A 17,274-nucleotide genomic window follows, 5' to 3' on the forward strand; every position below is an offset into this window, starting at 1 on the left:
ATAATGGGAGAAGAGGGTTTTTGGGTTATGGAAGACTTCTGTACACATCTATCTTACCTATTGAGTAGGTCAACATTTATTCCAGCACCCCTATTTCTGAGGATTGAGAGTTCTTCCTCCTTGGGGCTCCCCAAAGCTCTCACTGCATTTTAAGCTGTGCCTTCTCCTCTCCGTGCTGGTTACAAGCTTGACGGAGCTGGTGGGACTGGAGCTGGGGCTTCAGAACAAGTGGTGCTGGCAATTGCCTGTTAGCGTGAGGGCTTCCTCAAGGGATGGTCCATTTTTTGAAGACCCAACTGTTGAAGCTAGGATTAACCTCTGAAATTTTGTAGCAACCACTACAACCAAGGTCAGGCCTCCAGGCCGATTGATTCCATCAGAGAAAGATTTTCAGGCTGGTTCAGAGCCCCATATACCAGCGAGGAGGAGGGAGGGTATAGTCTGGTGTTCAGAAATACCATGAATCACTGATTTGTCTGCCTGGGATAGCGGATACATAGCGTAGCACTGTTATGCCTTGCTTTCCTTCCAAGGATAGGCTGTGTATTGATTAGAAGCTCATCTTTATCTTCAAATGTCTTAGCCAAGCTGCAGGTATTGGAGAGTTTTTCAGCGAATCCAACAAACTGTCAAACTTATTTTGTAGATTAAGCCCTCTCGCTCAACCAAAAAAGCTCTCCTGCCTTGACACTCTTTGCGATATGGATGTCGATGTTTACATTTTTAACTTTATTTTTGGACTACTGAGCCAGATCAATGGGAGAAATTGGACACTGGCAGTGAGCAGAAGGCTGCCAATTGAGGGATATGGAGTCATGCAGCTTTCTGTGGTGGGGCTGTGCAGGAGGCTAAAGCCCCTGTAGTAACTTATCGTCCCCAAATCCACTCATCGCTGCTTAGCGTGAGCACACAACTGAGGTCAAATTATGCAAAAAGTGAGAAAGTGCCCCCTGTCCCCAAGCCAAGCTTCATCCTCCTGCACCTCTGATGGCTATGTGGCATTTCCCAGGAATCTGGAAGTGGTGTGCGTGCATGCAGTGTGTCTGTGTCCCTGCTCACCTGCCCCGTGGGGTTGGGGCTGGTATTCTCTGCCAGGCAGAACTGAACACTGTGTTTTTTCTGCTTTACAGGTTATTTGTGTCTCCCACTAATAAAGCAGCTTGCTTTGCTTGATAAGATACCAGGTCTCTCACCTAGTGGCAGGGAGCACTAAAGACTGAATTCACCTTAAACAAAATCGGCGCTCTGTATTTATCTTTCCTTGCTGGTCACCAGCCTTAGGGACCCTGATAAGTTTTATCCAATTAGTATCTATTGTATTTGTTTAGTGTTTGGATTTGAAGCTGGGTTTGCGTGCTGTTACCTTGTACGTGCTGACAGAGAAAGGGCGAATACCTCAAGTGCATTGATGCACTCTTTCTGAAAGCATTGGCTGGGGGATTTGTCCACCTCTGAGTTACTGCAGAGAAGGAGAGGGCAGAGCTGAACTGGAGCAGTTGCTGTGGAAGCTGCCTGTCTGCAGACAGCTGGTGGGGCTGGTTGGCGTGTGTTATGTCCCAATGGACCAGCCCTCTGTAGCTCCCGTGTGGGGAAGTATGACCTTTTCCCTTTTCCCCCTAACATTCCTCTAGTCAACTCTAGAAGCAGATCATTGTAAGCCACCAAAAAGATGGGGCTGGTATCAAGCTGTACCTGCTGTATCAGTAATTAAAATTAGCTGTTACAGCAGGAGTTATATTGGGAAGGCAAGCTCTGAGCCATTGACTACTCGCTATTACTTAAACTCCTTAGGTGCTTATGTTGCTCTCGAGAGTCAGAGTTAAACTCTTAATTCACTTTGAATCTTTATGGACAAAATAGTTATTAGAGCTGGGGGCATTTTTACAAGACCGTGTATTTGTGAGATTTCCCTGTGACACACGGAGGTGTTTGTAGAGTAGTAGGCTATGTGTTTTAATGGAAGAGACATGGCAATGATTAATAACTTGGTCAGCCCATGGTGGCCTTTCCGCTTCCAAGGCAGCGGAAGACAGAAAATGCTGTGCAGAGAAACATGTCTCCTCTTGGGATGTTGCGCTGGAAATGTCTGGTGAGGCTGAACAATACTGTGTAAATGGGGTAATGATATTGCTTAACTGAGGGTTTTACGTAACTGCAAATACAATTTTGGAGTTGCATAAGAGCCTTTGTAAAACCTGAGATAGTGAGCTCTTCCCGGACTTCAAAGGCTTAAGCAGGTGGTGAAGTTCTTTAATAAGCTGAAGCCCTTAATTGTAACCTGTACAGCGGTAGGACTGTCCTCATGCTGTGCGCGCAGAGCTACAAGTTGTTAGAGGTTATGTACGATGACAGTGACAAGGTATGCGGGCGCTGGACTTGTGTGAGACAGTGTGCCTCTTGGCAAGGATCGAATTTAGCACCCTCCGGTCCAAAAAGCCTCTGACCCAGACCTGTCCCTGTGCAAAATCACGTCGGTATTGTTGTGGAGGGGAGCTTTGCATCAGGATTTCTGAGAACATGGATAATATCAGGTATTATGGCCTCTGTCAGAGGGTAGCAGTTAAGGGGTGTCAAGATCATTAATGCATAATTAATCCTAATCTTTCTACTGCTATATGCACTTAACAAACGAGTATAGAAGCTGGGATCCTTGTGCTGGTTTTGACACTTCTCTAGTAGAGGCCAGCAATAAACTTGTTCACTGCATGCTTGCATGCTTTTATTTTTCTTTAAAAGTAAATTTCAAGCTCAAACAATTAAAAATTGTCTTAAAACTTATTCCCATTAGAAATCATACCAAGACTGATGAACCTACAAACGAAAATGCAGTACCGGCTTTTGAGCTCTGGCCTGCACTAATTGTTTGCCTCTTAGCTGCTGATTGAAGTGCAAGGCAGGTATTTGAAAGGATATACAGAACTTTTAATTTTTCGCTCATGTTTGTGAGCAGTCCTGAGTTAGCAAATCACCAGGAAACTGGCTAAAAAGAAGTGATTTCATAGCAAATGAATTGTTAATTATTGAGCTCCTGTGAATTCCTGTAATTTTAAAATCGTGTTGGCAACGGATCAAAAGAACATGTGGTGCCACAGTGTTAGAGTATTTTTATTTATATCTGATTCACAATTGTCTCCATGGCAATGTGAGAGATGAAGGCAGAGGAAAGAAATGAGTTATCACATTATTAAATGACCCAGTGGAAAAAAAATTAAGACATGTTAAGGATTAATTTAACATTATAGAGCTGCCTGGCAAGCCATTATCATTATAGTTAAGGATTTGTTAGCATTTCTATTATAAACGTGTTTTTGAAGTGTTTATTACTGTTTTAATTTGCATCAGGCTGCAACTTTACATACAGGTTCTCTGAAAAATTGATTGTAACTTTCAAATGCACCGAGTAGAGCAGTTTATCAATTTTAGAACATTTCAGTGCTCTGTTTCTTGTGGAGAGTGATATTTCTCCACTCTAATAACTAAATAATAGCTTTTTCCCTTCAAAAATAAACCCCGAATCCTCAGATAGAGGACCGGCCTTTCCTGTATTTTTGTATTTCTTATTTTTTTTTTTAAGTGGAATTTGGGGCAAGACTGTATACGGCTTTTGCAGAGGTGAGCCCAGCCCAGCTCTTTGTAAATTGAGCTGTTTTTGCTCTGCTTTTGTTATAAATATTGTCAGTCAGTGAATGAATAAAATGGAACAAATGGCTGCTAAAAGTGAGCATCTCTTAGAGGACAGAGGTTTTGTTTGCCTTTTTTTTTTTTTTGTGCCCCCTAGCAGAGGGGGGAAATGTTTTTCATTACAGCACGCAGTTTATGTAAAATCTCCTTGCTCTCAGTGGATTATTGCATAATGCAGGGCGGCATTTTCAAGCTTGGCTAGCTGTGATTAGGAAGCTAAATGTGGAAAAAACCCAGCAACTTCTGTTCTAAAGGAGATGCGTATTTGCATCCTCCACCAACTTGTGTGCTGGTGGTGGGTGCTGAGCAGAAAAAGGCTGGAGGTGCTGATGTGCCAGGCTTTCTTAGCCAGGGCACTGGGAGTAAGAGACCCCACATATACCTGTAACAGGGGGGAGACCTCCCCATCGACTGCAATTTTGGGGTATTTTCACAGGGTCTGCAGGGCTTCAGGTGCTCCAAGCACCTGGCCTCAGCATCACAGTGCTGTGGGCAAGTGCCGTGGGTGTGTGTGTGATGTGGAGGTCACCTGTAAGAAAGCTAATGGTATAAGTAGTACTGCTGTTTAAAACAGAGGAGAAAGAGGAGTCAGGGCTTTATGGACCAGCCCATTTATCTTGGATTCCCAGAAAATCTGTGAGGCTCTGCAGGGCTGGCTCCTGTCCATCTCTATTCAATATTTTCATTATCAATCTGGATAATGGAATGGAGAATACGTTTGTTAAACTGACAGGTGATGTAAAGTCAGGAGGGACTGCAGATTCTTCAGGAAAAAAGTACCAGAGCACTTTCTTAAAATAATCTGGGCAGATTGAAATGGTGATCTGGAAAAAAGGATAAAAGGGCCAAGTGGTAGCTTAGGGCAAGAATTGCTGCAGATGGCAAATAGCAGGCTAGGCAACACTTCAGGAGAAGGAGCTGGGGTTACAGTAGGCTATCAGCAGGACAAAAATCAGCACGTCATGTAATGATAAAAGCAGGCACTCTGCAGGGCTGTGTGCAGGGAAGACATGTGAAGTGATGCTGATGCTCTGGCAACCCTGGGGGGGCTTGGCGGGGTGCAGTGTGAGAGACTGTGACTGCTGATCTCTGGGTTGGAGGGGAGGGAATGCCTTCAAGTCTTACTTGAAATCTCAAAGCAATTCAGGTAGGCTGGATTGCTCGGTGTGAGAAGATGCTGGGAGGAGTGTTGCTCCTCCTAGGAGATGCACTGTGCAATCTGGGACTACAGGAGCACGGAACCTTGCTTTGTATTTGCTCCAGAAGCTGTGGTGTCCAGCTGTGGTGTTTATATAGAAGAAATGATCAGTAATACACAATTTTTCTGCAGCTCACCCATTTCCTCAGAGGTGTCTCTGCTGAGCACTGACCTAGCTTGACTCTGCTTAGCTTTCAACTTTAATTTTTTAAAAAGTTATTAACAGGGTAACAGTGCTGAGCAGGACAGAGCTTGTTGAATTCCATCTATGAAATGCTACTTTACTTGATTAAGTCCAATGACATCTTTGCATTCAGCTAACTAGCTCTCTGCAGGTGATAGAATAACTAATCAGGCTAAAAACATGAAATGAAATGAAATATAGACTGTAAACACCATTCTAATTAGTGGCTTTATGGGATTCTGTCAGTGAATGATCATGGAGCAGATTTCTTGTTTTCCATCTTGAGAATATTTGGGGTATTAGTCATGGCTGAATGCCTGCCTGTCTTCCTATCGGGGATTTGGGATACTTTCATACTGGGTCGCTGTGCTGGCCCTGCCTGTTATGAAGTGCTGGAAGCTGTCCTTGGCCTCACACTGACCCTTAGTTTTGCCTTTGTATCTGTCAAATAAACTTGAAAAAGGTGGCCTGGGCTTGGTGCTGTAAGCACTACAAAAGTGGTTATATGACTTGCTGTTTTAATTGTGGAGTCTGCTGTTGCTTTCATTTGGGGTTGGGTTGGAGGTGCAGGGGAGCGGGCAGAGCTCAGCATTCATGTGCAGCTTGTCTTTGAGTGCATTGCGTGACGTGTTGATGAGATTATGACATCCTCAGCATCTAGCCCTGGTCCAGGTTTGCAGTAACGATGTCTGATCTTGTGGTTGATGACTGCAGTCGTTCCCTGCAAAGGATCGCTGGTGGTGGTTCGAGCTTTAACACCCTCCAAGGCTGGGTACAGGCTTTGCTTTGAATTTCTTGCTGACAGTATGGATAACCTCTACACACCGTAGCTCCTTCAGGGCATGTCCCCTGCTCCACCTCGGTCTCTCTGAGGGGCTGAATGTGTACCTCTGCCCTGGAACCCGTAGTACTTCATCCCCGTCCTCCTCCTCCTCTCGGTGTGGTGCTGGCAGGGCCGTTCCTCACACGTTTTACCTCAGCCCTGGCTGCCCTGCAGCACGTGGCCCTTCCCTCACGCTGCCCCCAGAACCTTCTGGAAACGGCCCCGGCCTTGCCTCATGGGGCCCTGTGGCCTGCACCTGGGCACGGGCGCTTGTGCAGTGTGTTAACCGGTTGTGTTGTTAGCAGCCTTATTTCTTCCTTTCTCTTTTGAGACAGCAGACTTTGACTTGGAAGTTCATTAAGGGCAATTTTCAACAATTAACTTTCTATCCTGGAGAAACAAACAAAATTTCTTGACTGTAAAATTACTGTCTATTATGTATACACAGACTTTTTTTTTTTATACCCCAAATGGGTCAGATTTACATCTATATTTACATAGACGGGGGTGGCTGTGGGTATGCTCTGTGTTTGATAGCTAATGGTTCCTGAGCTGTGAGGATGCCGCACGTCTGAGAAGGACGGCGAAGCGGCATATTGAACCCAGTGATCACCATGATGCCGCACGACGGAGATGTGTTGTGGTGCCCGGGCACTCCAGCAGGGTCAGCCCGCACTGAGGATTTCAGAGGGCTTGGTCTGGGCTCAGGGCCGCACGGAGGGAGGAGCCATGGCCTAGTGGATGGCTGGTGGTGGCAGAAGCGATGGAGCAGGGGGCTGGTGTTTTAAATCTTCCAGTTAGGCAGAGAGGAGGAATGATTTCCATGACAACAATTCAATTAGGGAGAGAAATGAAAGCTCTCGGAGAGGAAATGTGAAGGGAAGGTGTCACTGCAATGAATCTGGAGGGGGCTTGGGGGAGAGCGAGGGCCTGAGTACAATCAGAATGTTAAAACACAAAAGCCTGATTATTGCTCATGAATCAGCCCTTTCAAAAGGGAAAGAAATGGTGGGAAGAGTAATGTGTAGCACTGTGGTGAGGAGATGGAAGGATGGCAGAAAGGGAGGAGGAGGAGGAGGAGGAGGTGCAGGAGGGGAGCAGGGATGGGAGGTGGCTGCGCGCCCCACGGAGCCGCTCGGCTTTGCTCCTCCGCTGCCATTCCTCTGTACGTGCAAGTGGCAACATCTCCATGGTTCAACTGATGCAGTGGGTCTGGGGTTCAGCTCTAAGCATTCAGGCACTTTCTCTGTTAACTGCACGCATGTGGTCTCTTTTTTCAGGCTTTTTCCTCTTGTAGTTGTGTGTCCCTTGCAAGTCCCGGCAGTCTGGGTGTCCACGCAGGCTGCTCCTTGAGTCAGCCTCTAACTGTTTTCTTTTCTTTTGTCCCTCTTTGTTAGCTGATTTATTATCATAAAGTTTCTTTCTGTATCTCTGAAGCCCATCTACTTTTAATGCTGACCAAATATGGCCTATAAACTTGAAACTATCTAGGCCTTGATTATGATTATTCTTTTTAAACACTATTTTTTTTGGCAATATTTGGACTGAGAGACTTGGTTCTTGCACAGTGGTCACTATTGATTTTGAAAAGTTTTATTGGCCTGAAGAAGCCCATTCTAAGATGATACCGATTTAAAAAAAAAAAAAAAAAAACAAAAAACACACAAGACCATGAGCATTATCAAAACTAAACTTTGCAAGAACGATGTTCATTGAGCTATTTGAATTCTGTGCAGCAAGAGCAGGCTTGAAAGGTACTTGGATGCATTTTCCTGCCGTAAACCAAACAGGATGTCAACTTGAAAGCTACTTGGTTATTGCTGATAAAAGACGCGGCCAGTAAAAGGCAGGAAGATACACTGGGAATAAATAACATAGTCTATAAACAATTGGTATTTGTTATGTGTCTCTGCAATTCAGTGTTCTTGTAGACAAGTGTACTGAAATTTCAACTTATCAGATTAAAAAAAATACAAATTCTCTTTGGGATGGGTGAGATAACATTCTGCAGGGTAATCGCTCTCCTCCAAAAGTGCCATGGGAATACGTGAGTGTGAAGTATTGTGAAGTTCAGCCCGAGCTGCTGAGGGTCTGTGCTGGATCCGTTGGGGCACCCGCAGCCCAGCCTTATGCCTGATGGTAGCGGGACCTTCCTGGGACTGTCCGTCATTATGGGTCCCTGTGCCAGCATGGGGATGAGGGCAACAGCAACTGGTTTGAGTTGGTGCAGGTGGGAGTGCAGGGCACATACGGAGCCTCCTTCGCTGTGGGGTGGTTGTGGCCACGTGGCTGCGTGATGTGGCGATAGACAGTGCACAGTCCCAGAAAGTGCAAATGGAGAAGCAAAAGTCCCCTTTGCTTCCGGTAAGCACAGACATTGTCACTGCTTATAATTAGCACTGCTTACCCCCACCCACCTTTTCAGAATCTGGCTTTCAGCAGCTTTTAACTCTGCCGGTCATTAATCGTTTGGGCAGGAAAGGATCAACGGCCAGAGAGATTGCCACTGAATTCTGAAACTCTCCCTGTCTTCAGCACAGATTTTGTGTGATGTTAAGGAAATCAGTGCAGCCCATCCTGCCACAGGGGATTTCTGGTTCCTTCTCCTTCTTTGCTGGGGTCCCGCCTTGGCAGTGTTGATTGTACATTGGAAGTAAAGCTCTGGGTTTGAGGTGCCCCAAATCACGTGCCTAGTGTGTTGGGTGACGTTTTAATCCTTTGCCTTGTTCCAACTGTGTGGAGTAGGGCAAAAGCCTCACCCAGAGCTCGGTAGAGAAGATTCATTATGGTTAGTTGAGCTCTGGGATGCGCTTGTGGTAAAAGGAAAACCAAGGAAGAAATGAGCCATTTAGTGCTCAGGGCAGCCCGAACATCGTGCCTGAAACAAAGCACTTGGGGATGAAGAACGAGCGAATTAGAGACTTGCTGCTCCCTAACTGAGCAACTGATTTGCCTCACCCTGAGTGAGGCTGGTGGAAAAATTGTATATATCTAAAGACTGTATCATAATCTGTGAAGCCAAGCAGCTGTGACAATCCCTGATGCTACCAGCCCCATCCTCAATATGGTTATACAGAGAACCTTAACTCCTAAATTCTTGACTGTTGTTTTATGTAACCTTGAGATGGTTGTTTCGTTTGTTTATTTTTATGATACCTGGTGTGAAATATTGATGCAGCTTTAATTTAGGAGCAGAAACTGTCCTGTGATCAAATGCAAGTCCTGGATTGATGTCAGGTTTTCCAGTTCAGCATCTGCACACGATCGTGTCTGCCATTCATTTGCACTTTGGCATGATCCAGCAGTGTCTGAAATGAGTGCCAGAAGGAAAAGTCAGCACATGTTCCTTCTCTTTTTTATTTTATTTTTATTTTTAACTGGTATTTACATACAAGGAGGATTTCAGAGCCCCCCCGGTAGTGTAGCAACTTTGCAGAAAATAATCTGCTCTGTAGCATGTTTCTGTCATCTTTAGAGAGGTACAGAGAAGCAGTGAAGCCACGTGCCCATGTGGAGGGGCTGGTATACTAGAAAAAATGAGCATAGGCACCTGCATGTGGGACATAAGTGACTGAAGAAGCACTTGGGCTTCTATAATAATATATTACGTATAATAATATATCACGTTATTTTTATTTTTTTGAGAGAGACTCTTTTCTGTTTTCTGACCTCATTGTGTATAAAGAACCATTTGTCCCACTGGCTCTTGCTCTGTCACTTTGCTGAGTTTAGTCCTGGGTCAGAAAGTCCCAATAACTCTGGCACAAGTGGAAGGCAGCAGGGCAAAATGAGTTCTCACATTCCCAAAACACATCTTAGCCATGTTTTTTCAAGTGGCATCATTAAAAAGTGGATATGCTTCAAAGATGCATATATGCACAATACTGAAGCCTCAGTTTAATTGCTGGTTACAGATGCTGCTTTTGATCCAAGCTAAACTTCTGAGCCAAGCTGAAGTTCTTACAGAAAAGAGTTTGTGAAATTCTAAAGAGGAGGAAATCAGCATTAAAATAGCGTTTGTAGAGAATCTTAAGTGAAATGTGCACTTTTCAGTAAAGGCCTTTGCATCATAAATTAGCAACATCTGTCCTCCTATTCTATATGTTATTTCCTCTCCAAATCTCTGTATTCTTGGATACACTGAGCCATGGTTGAAGATGCTTCATAAAATATGCATAAGCACTTGTCACTTGGATAACGCTTCTTAGTACTCGCCACTTTGCTGTGCTTTAACAAATTAACCCTCCGAACGTGCCTGATACCCATAGTGAATATGGGTTGGATTTGTCAAGGGCTTGGCACCTACCGATGGGTGGCAAAGAGCTGTTGAAGTTGTCCCCTCCTTTTTGGTGGCTCTGGGCTGTTTTTAAGAGGGCACTAAGCCCTTGCATGTGCCCCTGTTGTGAAAGCCTGTCCAGGCTCATTTCCTTCTCCAAGGTGTGAGCTGAGCACTGCTAAAATCCCAGTGGCAAGGGCAAAGCTTGCCTTGCAGCTGCTTTAGTACCAGGTCCTGGGAGCTGCAGTCGGAGAGAACTGGGGCCAAAACTCTCAGCTTCTTTGAAATCTGCTGAAAGGGCAAGGGTGCTCTTCCTGTATCATGGACTGGAGGAGGAATGAGAAGAGGAATTTCAGCGCAAAACTCCCCAGGTTGCTGCAATGTAGGGGCAAGATTTAGAAAATAAAACAGACCTTTTTTAAAAAAAAAAAAAAAGAAGGTGTGTGGGGGGGAGGCAGCTTGTTTGTGACAAGGGAAGGTGTCCTGCAGCGGAGGGGCCGAAGGGTGCAGGCTTGTACCTGTCTTGTGTTGGTGGTGAATCACCCCAAGCCTTGACAGGAGGAGAGCAGGGCCTTGTGATTTTTGGGGGGGGGCAGAAGAAGGGTGGTCAGTCATTTTGTCATAATAAAGTCTCAAAACTGAGTGGCTAAATAAGGGTATACCTGTATTTGCAGTCTTGAGTTGAACAGGCGAATACCGGGATGAGGCCTTACTAGGCCCAGGAAATATTGTTCTAGATGTGTGTATGGTTCTGGAGAGTTGCTGCCCTTTTTTTTTTTGAACAGTATATTGTGGTGACAGGTAAGATCTGAAAATTCAGAGTATGGTTTATAGGTGAGCTCTGAGATAAGCAGATTTTTGAGGGATGACATGAGGTGAGGTAACCTCACATCTTCCCAACCACTGGGACGCTGCTGAGGCCTCCAAGGGCAGATTAACACCGGGGGTTGTTTCAGTGCTTGGCTGCTCGTAGGGAAACGGGGCTGGGAGGGAATGTGAGGGATCACCTCGACTGTCCCTCTGTCCTGAGGAAAACTCAGCTATTCCTTGCAGATACCTGTGCAGGCCATCTTTATGGACTCCCAGAGAAGACCCTGCAGTGCTGCCAGGCAATCTGATCTAGTGTTTCACTGCTCAGCGGATAATATTGAAGAATAAAGTCCAATCCTGGAAAGCTTCTAAGTGTGAATGAAAACATTTAAAAATCAATACTGTGCTTTACAAGGAGAAAATAGGTGTGCAATGACACTGGAGAGAGATACCAGGCAGATTTAATGCCTGATCCAGAGGTCCTTACCCAGGCAGAAGTTTCATTTTATTTCTAAATTCTTTTATTTCTGCTTTACTGACTAAACGGCCGTGTGCATCCATTAGCAGCACACCCTGTGCTTTGGGTCACGTGGAGGCCAGCTGTGAGGCAGGCTGACTGGCATTTGGCTATTTGTTATGAAGCCACCAGCAAGTGTGCCCTGCTGAGAGTGTGCCAGTGGGGTGGAAGTGTCATCGGTTCGGGGGTGAGCAGGACAGGGACTGCTCTTCCTCGGTCCCTTTAGAGATAAGTCTTGGTGGCCACTGAATCCCCGTATTTCCACGGACTCTCACAGGTGGCTAGGCTTTGCTTGTGTCTTTTGCAGTTGTAAATAGTTTGGAGGTGTCTTGGTGCTTCCTCAGACCTTCAGCCCTGCTGGATAAGGCAGGTGTGATTGGGAATTATGTGGTAGAAAGGAGAATTCAGCTCTGAGCTGCACCGAAAAGCCAGGCTTTGCTTTTTGAAAATGCTTAGTAACTACTGTAAATCAAAGAAAAGAAGGTGAAAGATGTGAAGTGTGCAATGTATGCTACACTGGTCACTGAAAGGTCAGCAGGCTTCATGCACATCAGTAACACCCATAAAAAATTAATGAGTCTCACTAATTGTTTTGTTGTGGTGGAATTTTGCTAACGAGATGCGATTGATTTTTAGTTTATGCTAAAAACATAAAGTGCATTGAAAGCTGGGCTTCACACGTTTCTGGTTCTCATTGATAAAACGACAACGTTGGAAGCTGGTGCGGGCTTCACTGTCGGAGATAGCAAAGGCATAGCCCTGAAGCTGGGGATTACACAGGAGGTCTGCGGCCGGGCACCTTCAGTTCTCTGACCCCCAGAGCACCCGATGCTCGCCCCGACAGCAGGACTGCCAGCAGCCCCTGCTCCCTGCGGGGTGATTTTCTGCCATTGGGAGATATCGTCATATTCAAAAGGTGAAGATTGGCTTGTTTGCTTTACGGATTTTGTAACACTGCTGGCTTTCGGAAAATTAACTCGTTAGTGTCTTTTTTTGCAAGTTGTATGTGCTGGAAATGTGATTAAAGGTTCAGGAAAGAGTAAGATTAGGCTGTTGATCAGTTAAAATTGTATTTTTCCTTTTTACTCCTACACTTAGAAGAAGTAATGGATATTTTTGTTTTTATTACAATCCAGCCAATTAACTACATGAATAAATATGCTGCATTTCAGAAAACTAATACTCCTGAAGAAAAATGCAAACACGTTCTGTTTAAAGTATGATAATCTCTTGTGAATCCCGCACGTACTTACATTCAGACAAGCCTCTAAGATATAAGACTTTTTGGAGAAAACGGGATGAACTCAAGTCTGTACAGATAGATAGGAGTAAGTCGGTTAAGACAGAACCAACTTGCAGTGCATGCTGGAGGCCCAGTGTAACACGGGCACCCTCATGGCGTGAGGAGAGAGAACCCGTTAATGGGTTGGAATGGACCCTGGATGTGAACCAAGAAGGAGAGGAGGAACATCCCTTCTTCGGGGCAGCTCCCTGTCATGGGGACCTTGTGTTTCAGGATAGGGGTGTTTTAAATTTGCTGTTTTCCCAGCAGTTCTGTAGAGCCTCTCTTCAAGCACGTTGGACAGCCCACTGTCCTTGGAGGCTGGGGTGAGGGAAAGCACAGGATCTCTCCATGTGCAACCTTGTGTCCTAGTCAGATGTGGTTATTGAAGAATTGCTCTATTTTTTTTTGAAAAAATGACGTCCGTGGCACACAGGGGAGCATTGTAGAGCCTGTATCTATACTAATCCTTTATACTGTGATTTTTCTTCTCCATGACTTACTTGGAACCTGTTGAGAATTCATTTGGTTGCAGACTTTGGGAAGCCTTGATGGATGCCGAGCAGACGGGTGCACTTTTCCTTGCTGAGTTTCAGAAGGACTTTTGCATCATCCTTGTTCTTCAAAGCAGGTTGCTGACAAGCAGTCAAAGTGTCGCATTATGACGGGCGGTCACTGCTGAGGTTAAACTGGAATTTTATTGTGGTCTTGCGTTAGCAGCTTTGATTGACAAGTTCCTCCCCTCTTGAGCTAATTCACCCTCTGCGTTCACGTTTCTGTCTTGCACAGCCGTGAACTGAAGGCTAGGAGGGCAATAGCAAAAGGGAGGTTCACTTACAGTCTGGTGGCTACAAATATTTGGCTCTAGGTTTAATGTAAAATTCAGCAGAGATGGTGAGGTTCAAAGAACATGTTTAAAAGTGCTAGGATTTTTGCTTTGCAAAGAGCGTTTATTTTCATACTCTTGATTTGCTTTTTAGAGTTTTGCTGCAGACCTTTATAGAAAATTTTAGAGTTAGCAACTCTCAGAAGGGATTCTTTTGAGATTTTAGGGTCCGATGATGGAATTTTCCATGTCAGGTGACAATCAATGTTGGTGTGAATGCCCAGCACACAAAGTAGTATTTTCTTGTTTACAATTCTTAAAACATTTTCTGTATGAGTAAGAGCAGCAGAAAATTGCCTGAAGATTAGCCAGGAACAGGTCTAGAATAGGCTGCTTTGGGAGGCAGTGCTTCCTGTTGATTAATTTAGCATCCCACCTTGGTGATCCGAATGTACTTGGTGTGTGCGAGATGTCGGTGACTAAAGATGGCAAAATAATTTTTCTTTTGCCAACCAATGGATTTGCAATGCTGATACATCCAAGGCTGTTGTTCCATGTCCAGCATTTGTAGGTAGAGGCAGAAGTACCCATGGCTCAATACGTAAGCTTTGTTTCCGCATCCTAACATGAGGATGACTGAGTCACTCAGCTCCTTACCCGGAGCTTAAAATATGAACAAGGACCCAGGCCCAGTCTTTGGACATGACTGCAAATAACCTTGTTCCCTGGAAAAATGAGAATGAGGTGAATGCACAGCTCTGGATGGAGATGGGTGATATTTCTTTCCTTCCCTGTCTCCTGGGAGATGTGCCAGCTGTGGAGCTGCCTCTCTGCTCTTGCTTTCTCCATCCTGAACCATCTTCTGGGCCTGGTGCTTGAAGACGCCAAGTGGCAGTGATTTTGGTTTGGTGGGAAGCCTCATTTCTTCGAACGTTAGTGGGAGCTTCAGGTATTCAGGCCCTTTGAGAGCAAAGAACTTTTAACTATGTGCAGAAGTATTGGATTTAATTTGGTTTTAAGTATAGGCATTTTAAATTTCTGGTCTTGCTGCCACGTGTTTGTCCGTAGAAATAAATATAGCTGAGAACTTGGAGGAGACTGGTTTCTCAGTGAGTTTAGGGGTGTCCAGGTTTATGGATCCTACCCTCCCTGCAAGGCCCATGGCAGTCACTGAAGGCTCATTAATTCTGACAACCAATCTTGAACCAAATCCTAGACTAATATTTGACTGCATCCCTTTAAAGATTCAGCATCTAGCATTGGGTTAGTAGATTCCTGGCAGTTGCGTCTGATATAAATTTGAAAATTTGAAATGCTAATGTTACAAATGAGCTCCGCTCCAAAGTGCTCATCCTGCAGGTGTAAAAAATAGTGGAAGTTTTGGCTTACAGATTCATTAACTGTCAAAAAGATCATTATCAAAATCAATATTTGTCTCTCCTTTTTGGCATATTTATTTATTTTAACAGTTGCTTCAGATTTACAGTTCTGATTCATTGTGGCTGTTGTCTATATTTTAATTTCACATACTGCAGCAGGGTTCCTATCCCATCTCTGAAGGAAAGTATAGGACCGATTTTAATGACAGTGTACATTTGCACCAACGTGTCCCAAAGCCTAGGGAAACCTGTCCGTTAAAAATTAATGGAGTAGGAAGTCCTGGCGTAAAGTAAAGCCTTGAGTGAAATTCCATGGCTTCATGGACTGTTAATTCTTTATTAGGTTTTCCTAAGACTGAGATAAAAGGCATTTTATCTTTTTTAAGGTTTGCATTAACATGTCATTGAGTTTTATAGATACATTGATCTTCATTTAGCTAATCCAGAAAGGGTAATAGAAATGTGTGTTATATGCAAGAGCAAAGACAACTCCATAACACTTAAGATTTTTTTTTTGTTATTTTTATTTATTAAGTTTTCTTCAGAAACAGAACTGTGGTCAGTGTCCAGAGTTGTGAAACTCAGCTCGCTGTGTAATTTTATTGTCTATCCTGCCTGGGATTCTCTCTTTCCCTTTTCTTGACTTTTTAAATGCCTTTACTTTCTAGCTAATTTGGCAGCACAGTTGATGTGTCTCCTTCGAAAGCTAGCAGAAAGAGTTTGCAGTATTTTTTCAAAATACTGTCTCTGTCTGTGATGGATTCTTGGCTTTCTTGGTTTCCTGACTTTTTTTTTTTTTCAAAGTATATTCCAGTATGAGATGGAGCAGTGAAGTGTGTCTGTGGATTCAGAGAAAGGACCTGAATCTGACTGATGGCAGTAGGTTTTTTGCTGCTGCTGCCCATAACAAAAATTAAATGCTGGGGTCTGCAGATTTCCGGATAAATATACCATGCCATGGGATGTAGCTAGGGTGATGAAGGTGGCATACGGAGCATGGACCATACCGATGGTTTTTACCCTCTTAATCCCAACTGGGAGATCTCCGGCTTTGTGGAAATCAGAGGAACTTCCATAAGTCAGGGTTTTATCTGCTTTTTGGTCAGCAGCGCTCACTGTTTGGGGTCACCCAGTCCAGTTTGGGAGGCTGCATCTTTGGGGGCTTTGGTTGTGCATGTCTTCGGGAGAAACAAATCATCCTCACCAGTCAATATGCATGTTTATTGAGGAAGCCTCTGTAGAGAAAACTTTATTAATAACTCGAGTTGTTAATGAAGAATGGGCAGTGGTTGGCATGTTAGTGCTATGTATGAAAGCATATGAAAAGGGAACAAAATGACAAACAATCTTTGGCTTCTGTGTTGAAACTGTACATCCTTCCTACAGTTCTTCACGTGCGTAAAGTAGCCACCCCCATTTTTCTCCTGGCCCTATGGATCTCTGCAGCTGGAGAGAGCTTGACCCTAGGTTGAAGACTTGTTTCCAGCCTCATCACGTCTCTGCACCTTGACAAACAGGGGACGTATCAAGCACTGAATTAAGTCCCCTGCACAGCACTGTGTGGCAATGACCTTCCCTGCTTGTTAGCTCTGTGGTGGGAAATCTTGCCTTTGTCTACCTTGGCTGGACTGCAGGGACGGCATTCAGAGCAAAAGGGCACAGGCCGGTTGATTTTGGAGATGTTTCCCTTCATATCAGGGATTTGTTTGATCCTTTCCTTGCCAACCAGTCTTGCCAAGCCAAAGCGTCAGAGCAGCTTAGATCTTGCTCGCTTCTCATCTTCGGCTCCCACTCGTGCAGCCTCTAGCAAATGCTTATTTTAGCACCAGCTGGCTGTGATCCCTTTGAACTCTCTGATATGAGATTAAATGTTAATTTATTACTTATCGTTATAGGATTATATGTTATCTCTAGGATAATGGAATCCAAATGTTAGAATAGCATGTTTGAGATTTAGTGCTTGCACGCATTTTCCTCCACTAGGAAACAAGAATAGATGAAGGTATAAGACTGAAAAATAGGTGAATTAATCTAACTGATCACAGCTAGCCATGAGCTCAAGCCCTGGAAGAATATAGCCAGAGGTTCATAATTTTTTTTTTGCAGAGTTCAGAATAAGCAGAGAAGAAGTTGACTGAATTTTATATATATATAAAAAAATATAAATAAGCATGAAGCAGTTGTTATCTGCTTTGTGTGTTCCAAGGGCTAAATCCCATGGATAAATTATGCAGTGTGAATTATGTGCTCGGCTCTACTTATAAACGCCAGACAAAGCAGAGTGCTGAAGTGACCTGT

General features: G+C 44.3%; 1 protein-coding gene across 11 annotated transcripts in view; it reads left to right on the forward strand.

The window, feature by feature from the left end:
* TMEM132B (transmembrane protein 132B) overlaps positions 1–17,274 on the forward strand; it is a 254,707-nt gene that overhangs the window by 44,835 nt on the left and 192,598 nt on the right. Inside the window, exon 1 of one of the 11 annotated variants that reach the window (XM_048073881.2) lies at positions 5,721–5,835. The exons of 9 other annotated variants lie outside the window; for them this stretch is intronic. Coding sequence is in view for 1 of the 2 variants with exons in the window: in XM_048073874.2 (XP_047929831.2) it covers positions 5,768–5,867 (100 nt within the window). In the remaining variant the exon portion in view is untranslated. Of the gene's footprint in view, positions 1–5,720; positions 5,868–17,274 lie in introns of those variants that run through there. One more of the 11 variants, XM_048073874.2, reaches the window with a different exon arrangement.

The sequence above is a fragment of the Anser cygnoides genome, chromosome 17 (genome assembly GCF_040182565.1).
Source record: "Anser cygnoides isolate HZ-2024a breed goose chromosome 17, Taihu_goose_T2T_genome, whole genome shotgun sequence".
Taxonomy (NCBI): domain Eukaryota; kingdom Metazoa; phylum Chordata; class Aves; order Anseriformes; family Anatidae; genus Anser; species Anser cygnoides.